The following is a 19,410-nucleotide window of genomic DNA, read 5'->3' as shown; positions in this document are numbered from 1 at the left end:
TGTATTCTTGGTTTGTACAAACTCGGCCATCAGCGCGCGTCTCAGAGGTTGTACTAAGTAAACATTAAGGTAAATGTCATCGCCTCTCGTCTTTTAATTCGAGTGCCTTTGGAAGGCCTTTATCACGCGCTGGGAGACACAGCTTACGTAGTCCATACTTGTCTTATGAAATGAAGTGTATAAATCATGGAATGTGCTTAAGTGGTCCTCAAAATTGGGGTAAAAGATCGGTGCAGTGTTTTTTTTGTGGAAGATGACCTCAATGAAGTGTGAACTCACCGAAAGTTGCGCCGAACACAATATTTGGCGGTTCGTTAAAGCGGAAATCAGATAAATGTGGTTCCGACATAATGCAAGAAAGATTGGTGTGTGTATCATTTAAAGCAATAATGAAGTGATGTAATAAAGCAAACAATTGTTTTCTGGTATGAGCATTTCTCGTGGACGTTTCCAGAAATATTAACGCACGATCCAGCTGTTACTTGCAAAAGATCGGGTATGAAAATTTTAAACGCTCAGTGATACTTACGAGGAATATATAAAGATATAAAGAAACACATAAGACACCACATCATTTGCAGAACGAGCTCAGGATCTTTACAAAAAGCACGACTTTTACACTTAAAAATAATTATTAAATGGCTAGTCGTAAATTAGTTAGTGATTCATACTTGAACAAGGCGTTTCGTCGGGACTCTGTATCCGAATATATAGTCAGCCGAAAAGGCTCTTTGTCAGACTTGGTGTTTGCGACGAACCGGAAGTTATCAAGGGACGCTTTTCAGACCGGAAGTACAAGAAACTCTCGTGCGCTTAGTGTAACCAATCAGCCTTTTACAAACCAATCACGTGATTCAAAACGGCGCTCTACGAGTCTGTCAGGGACTTTAGGACTGGTAACTCTAGAAACATTAACGCGCGAGAAAGCTTATTTAGAATGTAAAAATGGTGGTGACCGTAATAGCCTTTTAGAAAAGAGATTTCAAAAGACAACGTCTTTGAATAATCTTCTGTTCAGTCAGAACGAATTAGAGTCTAGACGTCAATCAAAGACAACATTGCTTAACGCTGCAAAGAGACGTAAATGTTTACGCAAATTCCAATCACTACTGACGATTGAAACCGCTTTTAAAAACCGACAGAATAGGAGCAGATTTGACGTAAGTATATATCCAGTTTGTGATTGCAAATGCAACGCTCCAAACGATTCATATGACATTGCATACTAGTATTAGTGTACACCGTCAGTGATTTCTTTTTCCGTTAATCAAACCAGTTTAATATGACTTATAAATATTGTAGCGAGCAACTTTAAGCAGTTTTGACATGCTATTTCACGGATATCATAAGAAGCAACGCTATGTTCAACTCGTTTAAAAAGTGAAGTTTGGAGTGGAGGAAATAAAATCAACATACGCAGAAAAGAAATGACAGGGACAAATAATAATATTAATGTTCCTTCAATCGTAAATTATTATTCGTTGGTTTATACTGAAAAAAAATTAATAGGTCATAAAATATATAAGAAAACGAAGATTAACGCATCAAATTAGGGTAAATTAATTTCGTGTCATGGTGAATGAGGGCAACAATTTTTCTATTGAGCTGAAATCCTCTAAATGATCATTTATATATTGGGCACTAAGTCGTGTAAACAGACATTTCAAAGATTTATTTTATTTTATTGCTCAAAATCAATTATCGCATCTATTTGTTTTTTAAAACGAAAGCCCGTGTGGCCATTTTTGATAATAACCAGTTATGGGATTCAATCATTTTCGGGCAATAAGGTAGTCGAGAGCAGTAGCGTAGCTAGAGTGGCTGTGTTGTGGATCGCACTGCTCGCCTACCTATCTCAACGTGTTGCTTAACCCATTAATGCTTAGTGGACTCTCCCATCCTTCTAAATTGGATCAATTTATTTCCAAAATTAGGGATGTCTAGTATACTTATTTCTATATTAAGAATATTTCTTAAAGAAATTCCTATAAGCAAACAGCGCAGACCCTGATGAGACGCCGCTGGGTCTACGCTGTTTGCCAAGACCTTTTTTTAGACGCTATGCATAAATGGGTTAAAAATGGAATTAGCATCATTTTGTTTTCTATATTAATATTGTTTGACATTCTCTGCAATTGCAACGATTTTATTTGATATACATTAAACTTTATTTTTCAATTCAACTTATAAATACAGAAACGCATTGATATTTTATATACAATTCAACAAATAATATTTTGTTATGAATATTTATTTCTGAAAACATATATTTTACAGTCATGCAAACAAAAATAAAGATTCAATAATGTTCGCTCTAACAAATGTAACTTAAAGAAATATGGTTACAGAGTATTATGTTTTGGAGAGAAGAAATAGAGTGGTGGTCTAGGTACAGTGTAGTCTATTAAAAGTATAATATTAAGAAGAGATGGGCGTGTTCATTTAGCTGTATTTTCTAAGAATGTGCTCCATCTTTGCCTAAACAATTCATGTGTGTGTTTTATGTGTGATATTGTGTACTTTATTTGTATCCTTTTAGTTAAGTAGCTCATATATTGTCGAAATAAAGGGGCGATGCTTTCGCATTTACAATTAAATATAAAGTATTTGGCAAAAAAAAAAGATTCAATTAATTGCGTTATTTTGCACCTGTGTGGACTTTAGGTTACAAAGGGAAATTATTTCAAAGGTAAGGTGCGTGTTTTGTTGCAAGCCAAACTTGTTTGATGAACTTAAATGCTTTCCCAAAACATGTGTTTTGTAGAATCGGTACTTGTGGAACAGAAATCGCACACGATCGATTGTTCAAGTTTACACTTAAACATATTTTACATATTTGGTAAAATCAGTGTGATTTATTTATATTGGAAAGCTCTTAGTTTTGTTTCCACAGTAAGCGATTGGATTTGACAGAAACGTTGGGTGTTGCCGATTGCGTTTGTGTTAAGTAGTTCTTTCCAATTAGTAAAACATTTTGTTTGTGTAGGTTTCTAAACATTACGAAAACGGCTGTACACTATTTTGCATATTTTAGTTTTTAACCGTTATTTGATGAACACAGTATTCCGGTGTTGCTCATGATATATATTTCCGAGTGAGGGAGATGTTTCCATTCTACTAAGATGCACTTAACGAGTGAGTACAAGTATTAAACATTTTCAAATGAATAAAATATTTTATTTCAACAATAATTTATCTGACTATGTGTACCATGATACTTAAATCAATAAAACAATACTTCATTTGAACAACGTCATTCGGAAAAGGATCTTATGCTATACGCTGTCCGCTCATGAGACCACGGAACCTTGCATGACTTTATAGCGGACACGGTATCTCCTGACCGGTCTGCGCGACTCCACAAGCTTTTCTGGAGCTGCGCCGGTCGCATATGACATGTTCGAACGACGCGACTTTTATGATATATGCTATTCCTCTGGACATAGAAACGGGTAAGTGGGCGTTATTTAAATGAAAACGAATTCCAGATTTTTTACTCTTGGAAGTTTGTTAAAGAATCTGTGCAAATGATTTAATCGAATATGATTTTCACACAACTATTTTAGTAAGGTTAAAGAGGCATGTTCACGTTTTTGTAAATTGACAAAATAAAGAAAATGTTTGTGATTCGCAAATTTTCGTTGTAGTTATGATATTTGTGAGGAAACAGTAAGACTGATTATTGACCATGCTCTAAAATATTCATTATATGCATCTTTTGACGATTTAAAAACCTGAAAATTATAAAGCGTTGCAACGCGAAACGATTGCATAATTTTGAGAGTTCTGTTGTTGTCTTCATATTTTGTGATACTACGAGGATTGCTTTTATAAAGTATAAAATACATCCCTCATTGTCTAAGCGATAGACTTTTACTCCAGTGGTCAGTGATTCCAGCCCAGTTGATGTCCGGTGGTTACATTTTTTTTCTTTAATTTTATTCTTGTTTTATTACTAGAGCTTTTTAGATCCAATGTTTACATTAATCAATATAAAGCAATTAATCACAAACTTCAATACATGCCAAAATCGGTGAAAAGGCCCCTTTAAATTAATCTATGTTCAATTTTGAATTTGATAAGTTTGCTTTAAATTGTGTAAAAAAACAAACATCAAACGACGATAATAAACCGCTGCCGCCACTGCAAATAATCGGGTTTTGTTATTGGATAATGGTTGCGTTTAACTATTGGGCCACATTTTACGGCCATGGTGTTTCGTAGATTGAAGACTTTTTTAATACAAATATATTTAATTGTGAAACATAATCATTTCTGAAACTGATTGTGCTACAAATCATACGTAAATTGTTTTTGTATTTGATGGGAAGGCATTCAGTTCGCTATATTGTAGTTTTTAGCGCGATGTTTGCGCTGTGTGCGATGCAAGGTTAGATGTGAGAGAAAGACATGTATTCAAACATGTGGTTAAAACAAAGTGAACAAGATGACTTTTTTTAATAGAACGTGCTTTTTTCGTGAATGTTTAGTGTATCGTGTTTGATCAAGTTTTACATATCAAAAAACGAAATTAATACAAAAAAAAATATGAGGTTAATGAATGTTCGGTTAATGTGCATGCCAATTTTAAAATATCGACAGCGATCACACATCGTGTGTAATGTGTTCATGTATTTTAAGGAAATATTCTAATAAATGAGTGTTATATTCAACCCACAAGACAAACGACGGACACTTATACATTACACAAACTGCCATTAATTCTAAGTTTATGTGTTTATCTTGTCAATAATTGTGCGTGAGAAGAAACAAGGATATCCGGGAAGGTCATTTCTCAATTTGAAAATAATGGAAAATTGGGATGACATTTTGTCGACGAACAAATGGCCCTCAATGACAGGATACATGGCCATGCACTTACATGTACCGACACAGCAGCAACACGAGCAACATGCGCTAACATCGTCAGAAATCGTGGCGTCAAGACACATAACAAATCGACTGAAAAGTGTCAACATAACAACGGGGTTGAAGACGTTACGAAGCATGTTTCTAATGGAAAGCATGGTGATGAATCGTGTCTGGAACAAAATCAGTATGCGGAAACAACGACAGCTGGCACATATCTTGACGCAACACATCAACATCAGTGCATAACTGGAAGAAGTCTAGATTCACCAGTTCATAACCGTCATCAAATTTCTGCTGATTCAGACAAACGTGACAAAGATCTGTATATCACCCTAACTTCATCTGTTATCCATAGTTTGAACCCACATGCACTTAAAAGCCGACCAAAGTTCAGACGTTACGACAACGTGAATTAAAAAAAATAATCGCATGACAGGCTTGAAAAAAAATGGAATCAACAATAATGCTCGAAAATACTCAGCCAATATCTGGGAACCGTCGAGCACGCTCATCCATGCGTATGAAAGAATTCCGATTGGATGATGTACGGTTGCGAACGTCCAAAGAAAAAACTCGTTGTCCGTCCAGATTACTCGGAACTCTTCGGTTTACATCGCAAACCTACGGAAGTTTAAAATCTCGTCATTTTGCGGTAAATATTTTGACTTGCTGTGATGTGTGTGTTTTTCCGGCATAGCTGTCCAGCTACAGTCCCTTTATTTATGACAAATTGTCAGCACCAGGGCGTGTATGATTGAAAGCTTTGCTCTCATGTTCAACACTAACTACCACACTGCATTATGTGCACTAGTTTATTTTATATCCAATACCTATTGTTGCTCTACGGAATCCGCATAGTGCCATCTATGGTCTCACCCTTTTTTCATCAAGGTCGACACACGAAACACGAAGCGATACACGATATTTTCCTCGACAGTCGCGGCGACGCACGATATTTTGCGCGACAGTCGCAGCGACGCACGATATTTTGCGCGACAGTCGCGGCGAAGCACGATTTATTTAAAACGATATATCACCCTTGTGTAGGTGCGTCGCCGCGACTGTCGCGCAAAATATCGTGCGTCGCCGCGACTGTCACGCAAAATATCGTGTGTCGCCCTTGATGAAAGAAGGGCGAGATTATAGATGGCACTATCCGGAGTCCGTATTGCTTCCATTTGTTATAATTGACCTTTAAACATGTTTAAGTATGGAGTTTTACAGGCGTCGTAACAACAATTTATTCGTTACCTTTCTTAAATTTCATCTCGCACTGTATCAAGGTCAGTATGTCTGAAATTCGTTCTTTCAACTTTATCGCGTTTGTTTAGTGGAACCAAAATTATCTTTAGAACCGATTTTTAGCATTTGTAACAGGATGGACACGCCTTAATATTGCTTTAATAAGAATAATTCCGTTAACTTAAGCAATTTATTTAGCATGGTAATGATGATTCACGGCATCAGAAAAGGATTATCATAACTCTTTTGTTTCAGACAATGACAGTCACTCCAAAATTTTCTCGAATAATTTTCTTATATTTTCTCACCAACTGCCTGTCCACGCTATCAAACTATACTCTATACGCTATCAGCTATACTGTTACGAATACAATTAATGCAACACCATGTACTAGTATGTTTTTAAAAGTGCGTCACTGTTACAAAAACATACTATTAATAAATTATATTATATAAACTTAAGTCCAATGCACAAGGTACTATTGTATCCGACAATTTAGAACTTTGATACACCTCGCAATTCTTCGGGCGTGGGGAGGGGCATCATACCATGTTTATTTTGGAAAATCACATACAAGCGTTTCGTGCTGATAGCTTAGACTTCAGTTGCAAGTGAATTCATCGGCTAATATCGCAGACTAAATGTAAATGTCTTGTATATTTGCAGCCACTGATCCGGTTCCGTCGGGCCGCTCGAACCGTTGTCCTCATACTCAAGGCGACTGCCAGCAGCAGGTAAACATCTCCATGCTATTTGAGTATGCGGTTGTAAATTTATATCACCCGACCGCAATGCAAATATTAACAAGAAATGTTTGAAAAGCGTGTATGCCCCAAAACCTTCATTCCACCACACCCCACCCAACCCCTCCCCACAAAACGAACAACTACAACAACAAGTAAATAAACAAGCTGAATTAAAACATTGAAAATCAATATATGGTTAATCTAACTGACTGGAGCAGTTCATTTTAGCTCATTTGAGCACTAAGTTTTTATGGTGAGCTATTGGGATACCGTCATCTCCGTCGTGCGTGCATCCGTAAGTTCGTTAACTTTTTCTTCAAACGACATCTCCTACACCGGTAAGCAGAATTTGACGAAGCGTCAAACAAATGTTAACGGTCGTTGATGAAAATTATTCAAATCGTTCCGGCCCCTTGAATAATTATGTCACAGAGCACAAAGGGGGTTTCTAAAACGAAAAGTTAAAAAATCTGCTAAAAGAACCAGATTTTTAATATTTGGTATAAGCTATCGAATGCTTACATTTAAAAATCGTCTTAATGAATGACTTTATGGATTTTTACTGTACTTACAATGGCTATTGGACGTGTTAAATGAAATGTTACAAGCCCCTGTAACCTTGTCCCTTGGTGTGTTTACCTCACAATCTATAGGCTTCTTTCTGTCATACCAATTTGCATGGTTGTTGACAGACGGACAGGGCCAAATCAATAAAAAACGCATCTTGGGGGGGGGGGGGGGGGCAAAATAAACAAAGGGGGCATTATTAACATTCATACATATCATAAAAATATAATGTCCAAATATTTTGAACAATGTCCAAAGAAAGACTAACCCAAGTTAGACTGTTATTTGTACGTTTGAACGTGCTCATAACGATGGACTAACGATGTGGGTAAACTTAAATTAAACAAAGATATTATGCGACCGGTTCGCCTTTAAGAGCACAGTGCTCGTTCATCTATGTCCTTCTTAACAGATATTTTTTGTCCTTGATGTCCCTTCCGTTGAGAGCCAGAATGTGTCCTCTTCGTGTATTTGCACATAAAGTGATACTCGTTCAAAGGACGCTAAATGCTTACTGTCCCGCTGCAGACACGCCTCCCAGCAGCACGAGCAGCTCGTGTCCTGGACCCAGCTAGCAGACGAGCAGAGCACCGCGCGCCGGACGTACGACCTGTTCGGGATCTCCTTCGACCCCAGCGTCTTCAGGGCGAAGAGGGAGGTAGGTATTACTAGCAATGTGCTGGTAATAGTAATCTGCGCTGCCTAAATGTTAAAAATTAAAAACGTGTATCCGATAAATGCTGTCATTGAACGATATAGGAGAAATAACTCCGAAAATTATAACGGACAGTGTACCACTAATACCATTTTAGACGAAGACAGAAAACAACCACACGCAGTTCTCATTGAATAACTCTGTGCACAAATGGTCAACCATGTATGTGTATCATGTATTTCTACCATGTATGTCTTCCCTGCTTTCATCAATGTATGTTAATGACGTAAATCTAACATGTATCTCCACCATTCTGTCTACCACGTATGCATATCCTTTATGTCTACAACGTATGTTTACCCAGTTTGTATTTCACATATTGTTACCACGTATGTCTACCCTGTATGTCTGCCCCGTTTGTCTACAACGTATGTCTATCGCGATGTCTACCACAACTGTCTACAATGCTGTCTACCATGGTTGTAAACAGTATTTCTACCATATAAGGCTTTAATGTTGTTTACCTCTAAGTCTACCACGTACGTTTACAACGTATGTATGCCACGCATGTCTACCATGTGTTCCCGCAGAAGGTGCTGAGCAATGAGGCCAAGGCAATCGTGTCCTTGTACCCGTCCGACCGGACGGACGAGCAGGTGAAGCTGGTGGTCCTGGCGCTCAACCAGACCGTGGACGCCTTCGGGGAATTCTCCATCCGCCTCCAGAGGTCTCTAGCCAGCGTCGGTTGGTACGAAAAGTGAGTTGGATTCGGATATGGTCCTTGCTTCTTAAAAAATATATACATACAGCGTAAGCTCTTGGGATAGTACGTTGTCCGTCGGGCGTGAACTTTTCATTTAAACGACATTTTTTATGAAGATTTGTCAGCTAACTAACTTCTTACTCACTATTTATGAAAAACAAGATCGAAATGTTTATATCACGTTATACACTCGTAATAATTAGTTGGTAATTTCGTAGAGTTATTCTCTATACGGCTTGTTCAGATGTGGGACGTTTATATATTATAAACTTATAAATCGCCGTCCTTAATAAAATTCAATTATTCTTCTATATTGTAGTCAGTAATATTGTTTGTATTTCAGTTTTGACGCGAAGCGTGTGATAATCAGACAAGGTCACGTGGCTGAAAATTTCTACTTAATAATTTCTGGAACAGGTTAACCGTTAAACTAAGCTTTAATCACCCAAACCAGATCTAACGCTTCCCAACAACTAATCATGCAACAAAAAGTATAACCACGATCTAAAATATTAAAACATACCGGTATAATGCTACCGCTACCTGCATTCCAAACCATCTACAACAGCATTAGCAGCAGCAACAACCACAGAAATAACAACAACATATATCAAACAAATTGAGCTTGTACGCCATCTCGACCAAATGTAGATGAAAAGAAAGTGTTTAGTCATACAAAAAGACACACATATTTATATGCATTAATACCATGTAGAAAAAAGCATGTTTTACACAAACTTGTATTATATATATGGACTATATATTTGCCATGACTAGCCTGTGTTTGTAAACATTCAGCGGTGGTGACCCGGCTAGAGACCAATCGAGAGACGGAGGAACAGCACGTGAGCACAGTCGCCATCCTGAAGACCGGAAATAGCTTCGGGGTAACTATCATTGTGTTCCCTTAGTAACAACAAAGTTTTTTATTAACACTTATTTGGATGGAAGTATGTATGGCGCCACGTACTGTGCTTTGTCCGTGCAGGAGCTGGCATTGATGCACGCGTCGCGGCGCAGCGCAACGGTGACGTGTACGACGAACGTGGAGCTGCTGGCAGTTAATCGCGAAGACTTCATCGACATCTTCATGCATATTGAGACTGACCGGGAACCAGAGCACATCCGCTTCCTCCGCTCCATAGACCTGCTCAGGGGATGGCCCTTTGATCTGCTGCCTCAAGACAACCCCAGGATATGTCTGTTTACTTTTTTCCGGTATGAAGTCCGTGCGCGCTAGAACCGCTTTCTTAGTAAACCTACAGATATTGGTGACTTTTATGGTGCTATTATGAAGCTTACATTAATAATGCATTTAAACATGATGCCGCTGATGCTGCTGATGATGATAGTGATGCTAATTATAATGCGGACGATGGTGATATTGATGATAACAAGAATGGTAGTGGTGACAGTAATGGTGCTTACGATGATGATGATGGTAATAATTATTTTAGTGATGATGATGAAAATGATGATGATGATTATGATTGTGTAACCTCTATAGTTTTAAGTTTCCTTTTTACAGCCGCGGAGTGCTCTTGTGTAAAGATAGCAACGACACCGATTGGATCTACGTCATTAAGAGCGGCACGTGTAGGGTCCTTAAAGACTTGCTGGACGCAAAACCTAACATACCAGGACTCGATTCAATACCGTATTCGTTCAACCAATCCTATATCAGTAAGTTGAAGTATTTACTATAAACTCGCTCATTCACATTCACATCATTCACATGATGCTTTTGACTACTGTTCTGCTTGCATTTTCTAGAACACATTTGGATGATTAAACTGCAGTTTCAGTCCAATAACAGGTCAATATATTTTTTAAATTGCTTAACTGCATTTTTTACAAAAGTCATTAACACAATATAAAATCAATATCAGGTTCGTATATGAATATGATGGAATCAATGGTATTGTTAAAAAAATGCCAAGACAATATCAAAGTCTAGCTCATTTTGTGCACACAAGTTAAGAAATTTTAATAAGGCTTTACTTATAAATTCTGTATTTTAAGACATTTCATGAAAATTATTGGGCTAAGTCAGTTTAACGAAAAATACGTTTTGTTCATACTTAATATCTGATCTAAATTGCAAGTTCATACTTGAAAATCCATATGGGTTTTTATGGATATCTGAGTGTTGTCGTCTTCAGAGGCACCTGCAACTTGAAAATATGCGTTTTCTTCAATGAGTCTAAATTTACTTAAACCCATGTAATTGTTGAACATGTTTTCACGCAATGTTCTGCCCATGGAGAGTATTCTTAGATGTTCTCCCCAACCTATGCAATATATATCATTAACTGATTAAATTCGCCAATAACATTGCAGTTTGTAATTTAAGTTAAATACAAAATGTTAGTTTGCATTCAAAATCGTGTGTTTCATTGGTAGTGTGTTAAGTAAAAGTACTGTTTTCGCTACAAATAACTTTTTATATGATACACTTTTGAGTCCACAACAACAACAAATTTCATAATAATTTAGTGTTTTCTATTCAAGACATAAATACCACTTTAAGTGACGGGGTGTAATCTAAACGGCACCATGCATTTCAAGCTTTTCGGATTTTAAACAGCGGTACATTTTTATCAATCGCTGTAACTTAAGCCATTTACTCTGCAATCCATCCTTTTTGAAATTTTCTGAACTTTCATGTGGTTGCATTCGGAAAATGCACAAAACACCCGTACTTAAATGGTGTATAAAATAAATAGTAATAGCGAATATTTTATTTTAACTTTACAAATTTTCCCACACATTTTTTAGTTTAACTCACTTTTTTCGGAAAGCATATTTATCTTTTAATAATTAAGTTTCTATGATAAAATTCATTGCCGCCAACAGTAAATAATATACATGTATATATGCAATGCTAGAAATGAAAGATATAGTATAGCAAACCAACCGTCTCTCATCGTTCGTCTTCCCTGAGCAACGGTGCATTCGCTTCAAGACCTGCGTGTACTACGGTGTGAAAATAATCCTCTTTCAACGCGTAAGCACTTCTTGAATGCATTTCAACTACTTTGTCTCAAGTCTTTAAACATGGTAATATTTCACGTCTTATTATGTGTATTAATCATGATCTAAAATAACTTTGTAGAGTTACCTCCCATACCTCAAGTTAAGGTTCATGAGAGCCCAAGACTCCGCCGCGGTCCGCCGCTTCCTAGCAACCCAGCGAACACACAGAGGGTTGGTCGTTTACTGAACAGCATTCATGCCATCGATAACAGTAATGCTTTATTTACGGTTACAAGTGTATACCTCCGTTTAAAACCTGTTTAATAAATATAATTTTATTGGGCAAGCGATTAGTTCACCAAAAAACAATGTGTGCATTTTTTGTGAAGTAATCCAGTTGACAACTTGAAAAGTTTCTGTAAAATACAGTTCTGAAGTACTTTCAAAACGAATTAAAATAACAGACATGAATGAGACCATGACATTATATATAATTGCAATATATATTCACGCATTTCGGTTTTTTGATTACCATATTTAATATCATGTATCGCTTATATGGGCTCAATAAATGTTAATTTAATTTGTCAACACCATAAGCTTTTTTGAAATCATTATTACCCTTAATGGAAGTGTTCAACTGAAACCATACATGGTTGTTTATATTTGGTATGCCATACAATTCCTCTTAATATTACTACCGCTTTCAGACTCATCTGACTTGAATGTTAGCAATTCGCAAGGATTGTTATGCCTGTCGTCCTGTAAGTTGAAAGTGTCGTCCTGTAAGTTGAAAGTGTCGTCCTGTAAGTTGAAAGTGTCGTCCTGTAAGTTGAAAGTTTTTATCAGCTGCATGGAATGTATGCATTTTATCTTCAGTGATAGTAGATCATAGGCAACAACTCAACGAGATCTTTGAGAAGAGACACCAGGTTTTGACACGACAAGGGCACGTAAGTTACACACACACACACACACACTCACATATATATGATATAATACTCTACAATTTTCATTAGCAACAACAAAAATGGTATACAAAATATTACTTTTCACATAATTCGAATCTGGCATGATTGGAAGTTAAGTATAAAGAGCCACCACTTCAATAATAGCTTTGTGATTGCCTCGGTCGTTGTCCGTCGTGTGTTGTCTGCTGTCGCTGTCAGCGATCATAACCAAGAAACACCGGTTAAGGTATATAGTATAATCTATTACTGCTACTTAAGTGAAAGCGTTGTCGTCTCACGGGTGGGAGAGCGTTCAGATATAGTCATACATTACCGGTAAATTCATAATCTAATTTTCGAATTGGGTTTTTAAAATGAATCCAGTCCATTAAACAAAAATCGGTTACAAATGGGTTGGGCAGCTGTCTATGTATAGGTTTTGTAAAACATTCCGAACACGCTAGATGTAAAATATTTGCCCAATAGTCATGGAACTTGACAAGAACGTCATAATATTTCAAACATGACCCGGTCGAGTTCGAAACAAATTGTCCGGTCCATTGAAATGCATGACTGCCAATGGGTTGGGTAATTTCCCATGTTAATAAATGTTTATAGTAAAATTAGAAATTTGAGAACGCTCTAGACATCACATTACGTTTCCAATCTTCATCAAACTTGAAAACATTTGATTTAATGTTATCGCGGCCGAATTTAGATCATATGGATACTATGTCTTTCATTGGGTGAGGCAAAACCCTTGCTAGTAAATGTATATAGCTATATTTAATCATTTAGAACACTCTTCAAGCCGAAATGTTTTAAAAATCTTCCGCAAACTCGCTTATACACGTGTTCCTATGTAATCTCGACCGAATTCGAAAACAGTTATTGTCCCCTACTGGTGAAACCGGAGGGGACTTATAGTTTGCGCTCTGTCTGTCAGTCTGTCTGTATGTCAGTCTGTCCGTCACACTTTTCTGGATCCTGCGATAACTTTAAAAGTTCTTAATATTTTTCATGAAACTTAAGACATGGATAGATGGTAATATGGAGATTATGCATGTAATTTCATTTTGTTTCTACGTCAATAATTCTGATTGCTATGGCAACCAATATATATATAAAATCTGACAATGGTGGAGTTTCACCGGTAGGGAACCATATTGCTTGGCAATCTCTTGTTTTCTCTAATATTATCAAAGTGAACGGCTGTGAACACTTCCTGCCACTACAATTTAGTTCTTTCGAGTCTCAGTTGAGCGCCGTATGCCACTTTGGTCATCTGTGAGAAAACAACGTTCATCTTTAAAACATCAATGAATGAACATATTTTTACTATGAAACTTACTTTGACGCTACGGATTTCTAACTGTATATTTGGCGTTACATAATAATTACCACTTTGTAATGGGATACGAGCTTCATGTCTTCTTAACAAAACGTTCACATGCACGTTAGTAGATTATCGACATACACGCTGGTATGTATTGAAGATAAACAATTTATAGGAAAAAACACAACACCACATTTCTGGAGAAACCATATCAAAGAAAGTCTTAAAAAAATAACATGTAAAAATCGTGTTTAAATTCAAACTGACAAAAACTCGTTTTTATTTCAAGAATTGTTTGCACACAAACAGATCCAACTCTCAGTCTAAGAGGCAATGCTTCTTATAACAATCTTGTATAAGTAATACTACATACTGAAAGAATAACACAATTCACTATTTATGGCACGCGTTGGTGCAGTATAATTATTTCTGTTACGATCACCCCCACATAGGGATATCAGTTTGTTTTGGCTAAACTTTTTAACTGAAGAGGTTGACCGTTACTCTGAGCTAACTTAAGTATCTCAAAAAAGTTTACGCTATCAACCTACGTCCAAACATTGACTCGACACAAAATATAAATACCGGTAGAACTGAAAATTATATTAAAAAAACACCATGCTTCAATAGGCCATACTCGGAATGTGCAATTATATTTAGGAATGTAACCTTTGTATCATACCGGTACACAAATACCAGCAACAACATCTTGCACGACGGTTACATTACATTCACAGTTTAGGCTGATGTATCGTAAATTTAAAATGTATGTTGTTTTTTATTGCTCCCGATCGTAAATGATCAATTAAATATACGTTGAATGCGTTTGTTCAGTTTGAACAAGATTCTTGTTTTTATATGGCTGCCGAGCCCGTTGCAGACGTGTATGTGAGAGCAAGGAACGACAACACTGCATGGGGATTGTACAATATAAAGAAGTGAAACTCCAGCTGCTGGAGCAGTATTGAATTTTCATTAAAAACAATTAGTTGGTCCTTTATTTAAGGCAAGTGACCGATTGCCCAAACAGTACAAAACAGCACAATACAGCACAATACAAACCAACATAAACACAAAATATGAATAAAGCTGGGGTCACCGCCTTGGAACGGTCAATGCAAAGCATTGGGGGTTTAAACCTGGTTATAGAGCGCTCAACCTCACACTTGGCCCAGCAATATTCATAATACATTTAAGTGTAAATAAAATTTAACGTCATAGCATTGTAACTCAAATTAAACAATAATAAAAGGGAATTAAAACGCATTCAATTTAATTACTATTTAAAAGCAATACAAACAATTTTTAAGAGAACGTTTTTAACAATTCGATAGTCAACGTTCATGGGATACTACAAACGAGTTTGTTATCAGTCCCCAATGAGTTGACTGAGTTGATTGAATTCCTCAAATGCTGTATGCAATATAACATTAAAATGTATGTTTTCAACGAATGACATTTATTTCCAGAGTGAGACGTCCGCGATATCACGTCAGTCACAGGTCGAACCCCATCAGTCAGCTAGCAAGGTGTTTGTGCAAATACAGAAGCTAGGACCAAGGGATATTTTTGTGCGTATAATTAAATATAAAACACAATAAGTCATGCGTGAGTATTGCTAACAGACAAGTAAACTTTTGTTCGGGTGGCCCAAAGATAGGACCAGAGATTCCATGTTTACATATTGGTAAAAATTCTACCAACAATACATGGATATGTTATTGTTTTTTTAAGATAAATTCATAATAAACGAATTACTAAAAGATAGCATTCAAGATTACATACAAGTGTAAGTATTATTTAAAGAGAGCACCAATAATAGGTTTGTACACATTATTAAAAGATACAACCACAGATTACATTTGAACTTACGATAGACCAGGATATAGAACCAAAGAATATATTTGTGAATTTCATTAAAATATAGGACTCAATGATACATTTTTACGTGTTCAAAAAAATTATGTGTGCATATTACTTAAAGAAAGGACACAGGAATACATATGTACGTATTATTAAAAGACAAAACCAAATAATACAATTTACGTACAATTAAAAGATAGAACCAATGAATACATGTGTTAAATGCATAAAAAGATAGGACTCAAGAATAGATTTTTAAAGAGAATATGCACGATTTTGTCAAATATTTATGAATTCATATAAAATCTGTAAAAAAATATTGTACATATATTTCAATATAAATTAAAATAAAAGTTAAGAAGAACATGTGACGAAAAATGCGAAATAAGCCAGATATTTAATTCTGAAATCGAAAGTGTCTGTACAGTCTTATTCTCCAGCATGTATATCATGCATGTACGATGTGAATCTAAATTTAGTTTTACGGATCATTTTAATTTCCTGCAACGATATCTATTCATACGACACACGAACACTAACTCCGATCCTAATAAAAAAGACGAATGCTTCGGTTATTGTAGGAAAATATGTACGAAATATCTTCATCGCAATCGGCTTTGGGCGCTAATTTGTCTTTGCTGCATTTTATGAAATTCGTCTTCAATGTATACTTTTTCTTGCCTATTTTGTGTTATTGTAACATATTTGTATCAATATATTACAATTTAACACACATAAAAATCGTATAATCTCACTTTAAGTTTAAAAAAATAGAGCAAAAGAATACATTCGCACGTATTATTATTGTTAAAAGATATTTCCCAAACTTATGTGAATATTTCGTTAAAGGATAACATCCTAAAATACATATGTCTGCATATAATTAAAAAGAAGAACACAATAATACATGTGTGCGAATAATTTAAACATCGGACATAATAACACATTTTTACATATTATTAGGTAATGCAAAGGAATATACCGGTCCATTGGTGATGGGGAAAAAGTCATAAACTTTTACGCATACAATTTAATGTTTCGCACTAACATCACGTGACCTTCTTGACTTGTTCAGGGTTTGGAGCAGACGGTATTCGGCCTGATCGGGCAGGCGACAAGCTGCAGTCTGGTATCAGACGGCGCGGAGTGCATCCTGATCAACAAGAAGTTCTTTATGAAGCATCTCTCAGACGATTTGGCCAAACACCTAAGGCGGACGGTAAGAAAATTCTGCCAGTAATTAGGTTTATTCCAAAGTACAGTATTTCAAGCAAAATACAAATACATTATGAGACTACCGGTACTCACTGTACTCATTTAATGGTTGTTAAAACGGCTGTTGATAGAACTTAAGTTAATTGTACACATGTTCCTCTTACGCAACCCCTGGTGTCATTTGTGGGCCATATCATGGGGGAAAACAGAAAGGTCCCCAGCGTAATTGATCTCAATTGTATTAGTTAAAATCAGATTTGATAGCCTGGCAAAGAGCTAAACTGTGAATCATTGTTTAACATCGGGCGTGAGTATTTGCTAGTCCTGTGCAACAGCGACGCATTTAATTGTCGGCAAAGCACCATATACCAGTTTGATTTTCTAATTGGGTAATAATCATATAACATTTGTAACAGATCCAGCCAATACCGAGTGAAGAAAGCTTGCAAAAAACGCTTCAAGACCAGGCCAACTGGGATGCATTCAAGACTTTGACGGTCAACAACTTCATCGTGCACCGGAAGCAACTCCACCGTCATGCGCAGAAAGTCTTACACAACATCAGCGAATGAATCAGCGAATGAGACACATCTCCCAGTTTCCAAAGAATGACGATAAACAAGAACCGGCAATTGGTCATTGCATCATCCGCAAAAGCGTGTGACGTAAAAATGCAATAGTTCATAATTGAATCATCCACAAAAGCTCGTGACTTAAACATGACATGGGTCATAATTTCATTATCCACAACAGCTTGTGACAACACATTCGCAATTGGTCAGCATTACATTATCCACAACAGCTTGTGAATACAAGCTCGCAATTGGTCAGTATTTCATTATCCACAAAAGCTTGTGACTACAGGTGAACAATTAACCAGCATTGCATTATCCTCAACAGCTTGTGACTACAAGCGCGCAATTAGTACGCATTAAATTATCCACAACATCCTGTGACTACAAGCTCCCAATTGGTCAGCATTGCATTATCCACGACAGCTTGTGACTACAAGCGCGCAATTTGTAAGCATTGAATTATCCACAACAGTTTTTAACAAAAGCTCCCAATTGGTCAGCACTGCCTTATCCACAACAGCTTGTGACTACAAGCGCACAATTAGTCAGCATTGAATTGTCCACAACACCTTGTGACTACAAGCTCGCAATAGGTCAGCATTGCATTATCCACAACAGCTTGTACCTACAAGTGTGCAATTGGTCACCATTGCATTATCCACAACAGCTTATGACTTCAAGTGAGCAATTGGTCACCATTGCATTATCCACAACAGCTTGTGACTTCAAGTGAGCAATAGGTCAGCATTGCATTATCAACGACAGCTTGTGACTACAAGTGCACAATTGGTCAGCATTTCATTATCCACAACAGCGTGAGACTACAAACGCGCAGTCGCAACTGGTCGGGATTGTGACTGCAAACGCGCAGTCGGTTGGCATTTGTTTATCAACAACAGCTTGTGACTACAAGTGCGCAATCCGGTGAGCATTGCATTATCCACAACAGCTTGTGACTACAAACGCGCAGTCAGTCAGCATTTGATTATCAACAACAGGTTGTGACTACAAGTGTGCAATCGGTCAGCATTGCCTTATCCACAACAGCCTGTGGCTTGAAAGTGCAATTTGCCATTAGTGAATTATCCCCAACAGCGTTTGACAATTTCACTAACCACAATAGCTTGTGACTACATGCGCGCAATTGGTCAGCATTGCATCATCCATAACAGCTTTTAGCTTGAACGTCCTATGGGTCATCATTTTAATATTCATAAACTTATTTACTCATATAAACATATGAGACTGGAAAATGATTGCGCATGTTGAATTTTTTCCAAAATAAAGCACAGACCATATTTAAAGTTTGTCAAACAGATCTCATAGGAAAAATCTATATAAAAATACAAAACAAAAGTTCACAAGCAAGCATAAAATGTATGGTTAATACGTTTGTATCTATGTACTTGTTTACGTCCGTCTGTTTCGGTCAGTCTAAAAACACGTCTATAAAAATACAGTCAGGCTAGTTGAAAGTTCAATGGATACTTGTTTGATTTTATGAAGTTAAATGTGGTCTTAGATTTAGAACAAATTAATGAACTAAGAAGGTGATACGATGCTTGGTTATGGCCATTCTTTGTTTCGAATTTTCAACTTCTTGATTACAAGCGCGTGAACGTTAGAATACGATATGAGGTAACCAGATA

General features: G+C 36.7%; 1 protein-coding gene across 1 annotated transcript; it reads left to right on the top strand.

Annotated features, from left to right (window-relative positions):
• Window positions 1-358: 358 nt before the first annotated feature.
• Window positions 359-19,213, top strand: LOC127877745 (cyclic nucleotide-binding domain-containing protein 2-like). The gene is made up of 13 exons (XM_052423939.1): window positions 359-1,160; window positions 6,782-6,849; window positions 7,957-8,086; window positions 8,674-8,840; window positions 9,190-9,263; window positions 9,645-9,733; window positions 9,835-10,064; window positions 10,375-10,529; window positions 11,962-12,093; window positions 12,702-12,775; window positions 15,578-15,679; window positions 17,047-17,190; window positions 17,603-19,213. Exons 1-13 carry the CDS (start codon window positions 639-641, stop codon window positions 17,756-17,758), a joined length of 2,043 nt encoding a protein of 680 aa, XP_052279899.1. The 5' UTR covers window positions 359-638; the 3' UTR covers window positions 17,759-19,213.
• Window positions 19,214-19,410: the final 197 nt, after the last annotated feature.

The sequence above is a fragment of the Dreissena polymorpha genome, chromosome 4, assembly GCF_020536995.1.
Source record: "Dreissena polymorpha isolate Duluth1 chromosome 4, UMN_Dpol_1.0, whole genome shotgun sequence".
Taxonomy (NCBI): Eukaryota; Metazoa; Mollusca; class Bivalvia; order Myida; family Dreissenidae; genus Dreissena; species Dreissena polymorpha.
Note: the sequence above shows the minus strand (reverse complement) of the source record. Positions and strands in the feature narration are given on the sequence as shown.

What these genes read in the sequence shown, in the direction of transcription:
- LOC127877745 (XM_052423939.1), top strand. Translation starts at nt 639, where the DNA reads ATGGCTAGTCGTAAATTAGTTAGTGATTCATACTTGAACAAGGCGTTT. An exon ending in TAGGACCAAGGGATATTTTT is followed by an intron (nt 15,680 to 17,046) that starts GTGCGTATAATT and finishes TGACTTGTTCAG; the next exon opens with GGTTTGGAGCAGACGGTATT. An exon ending in CCAAACACCTAAGGCGGACG is followed by an intron (nt 17,191 to 17,602) that starts GTAAGAAAATTC and finishes CATTTGTAACAG; the next exon opens with ATCCAGCCAATACCGAGTGA.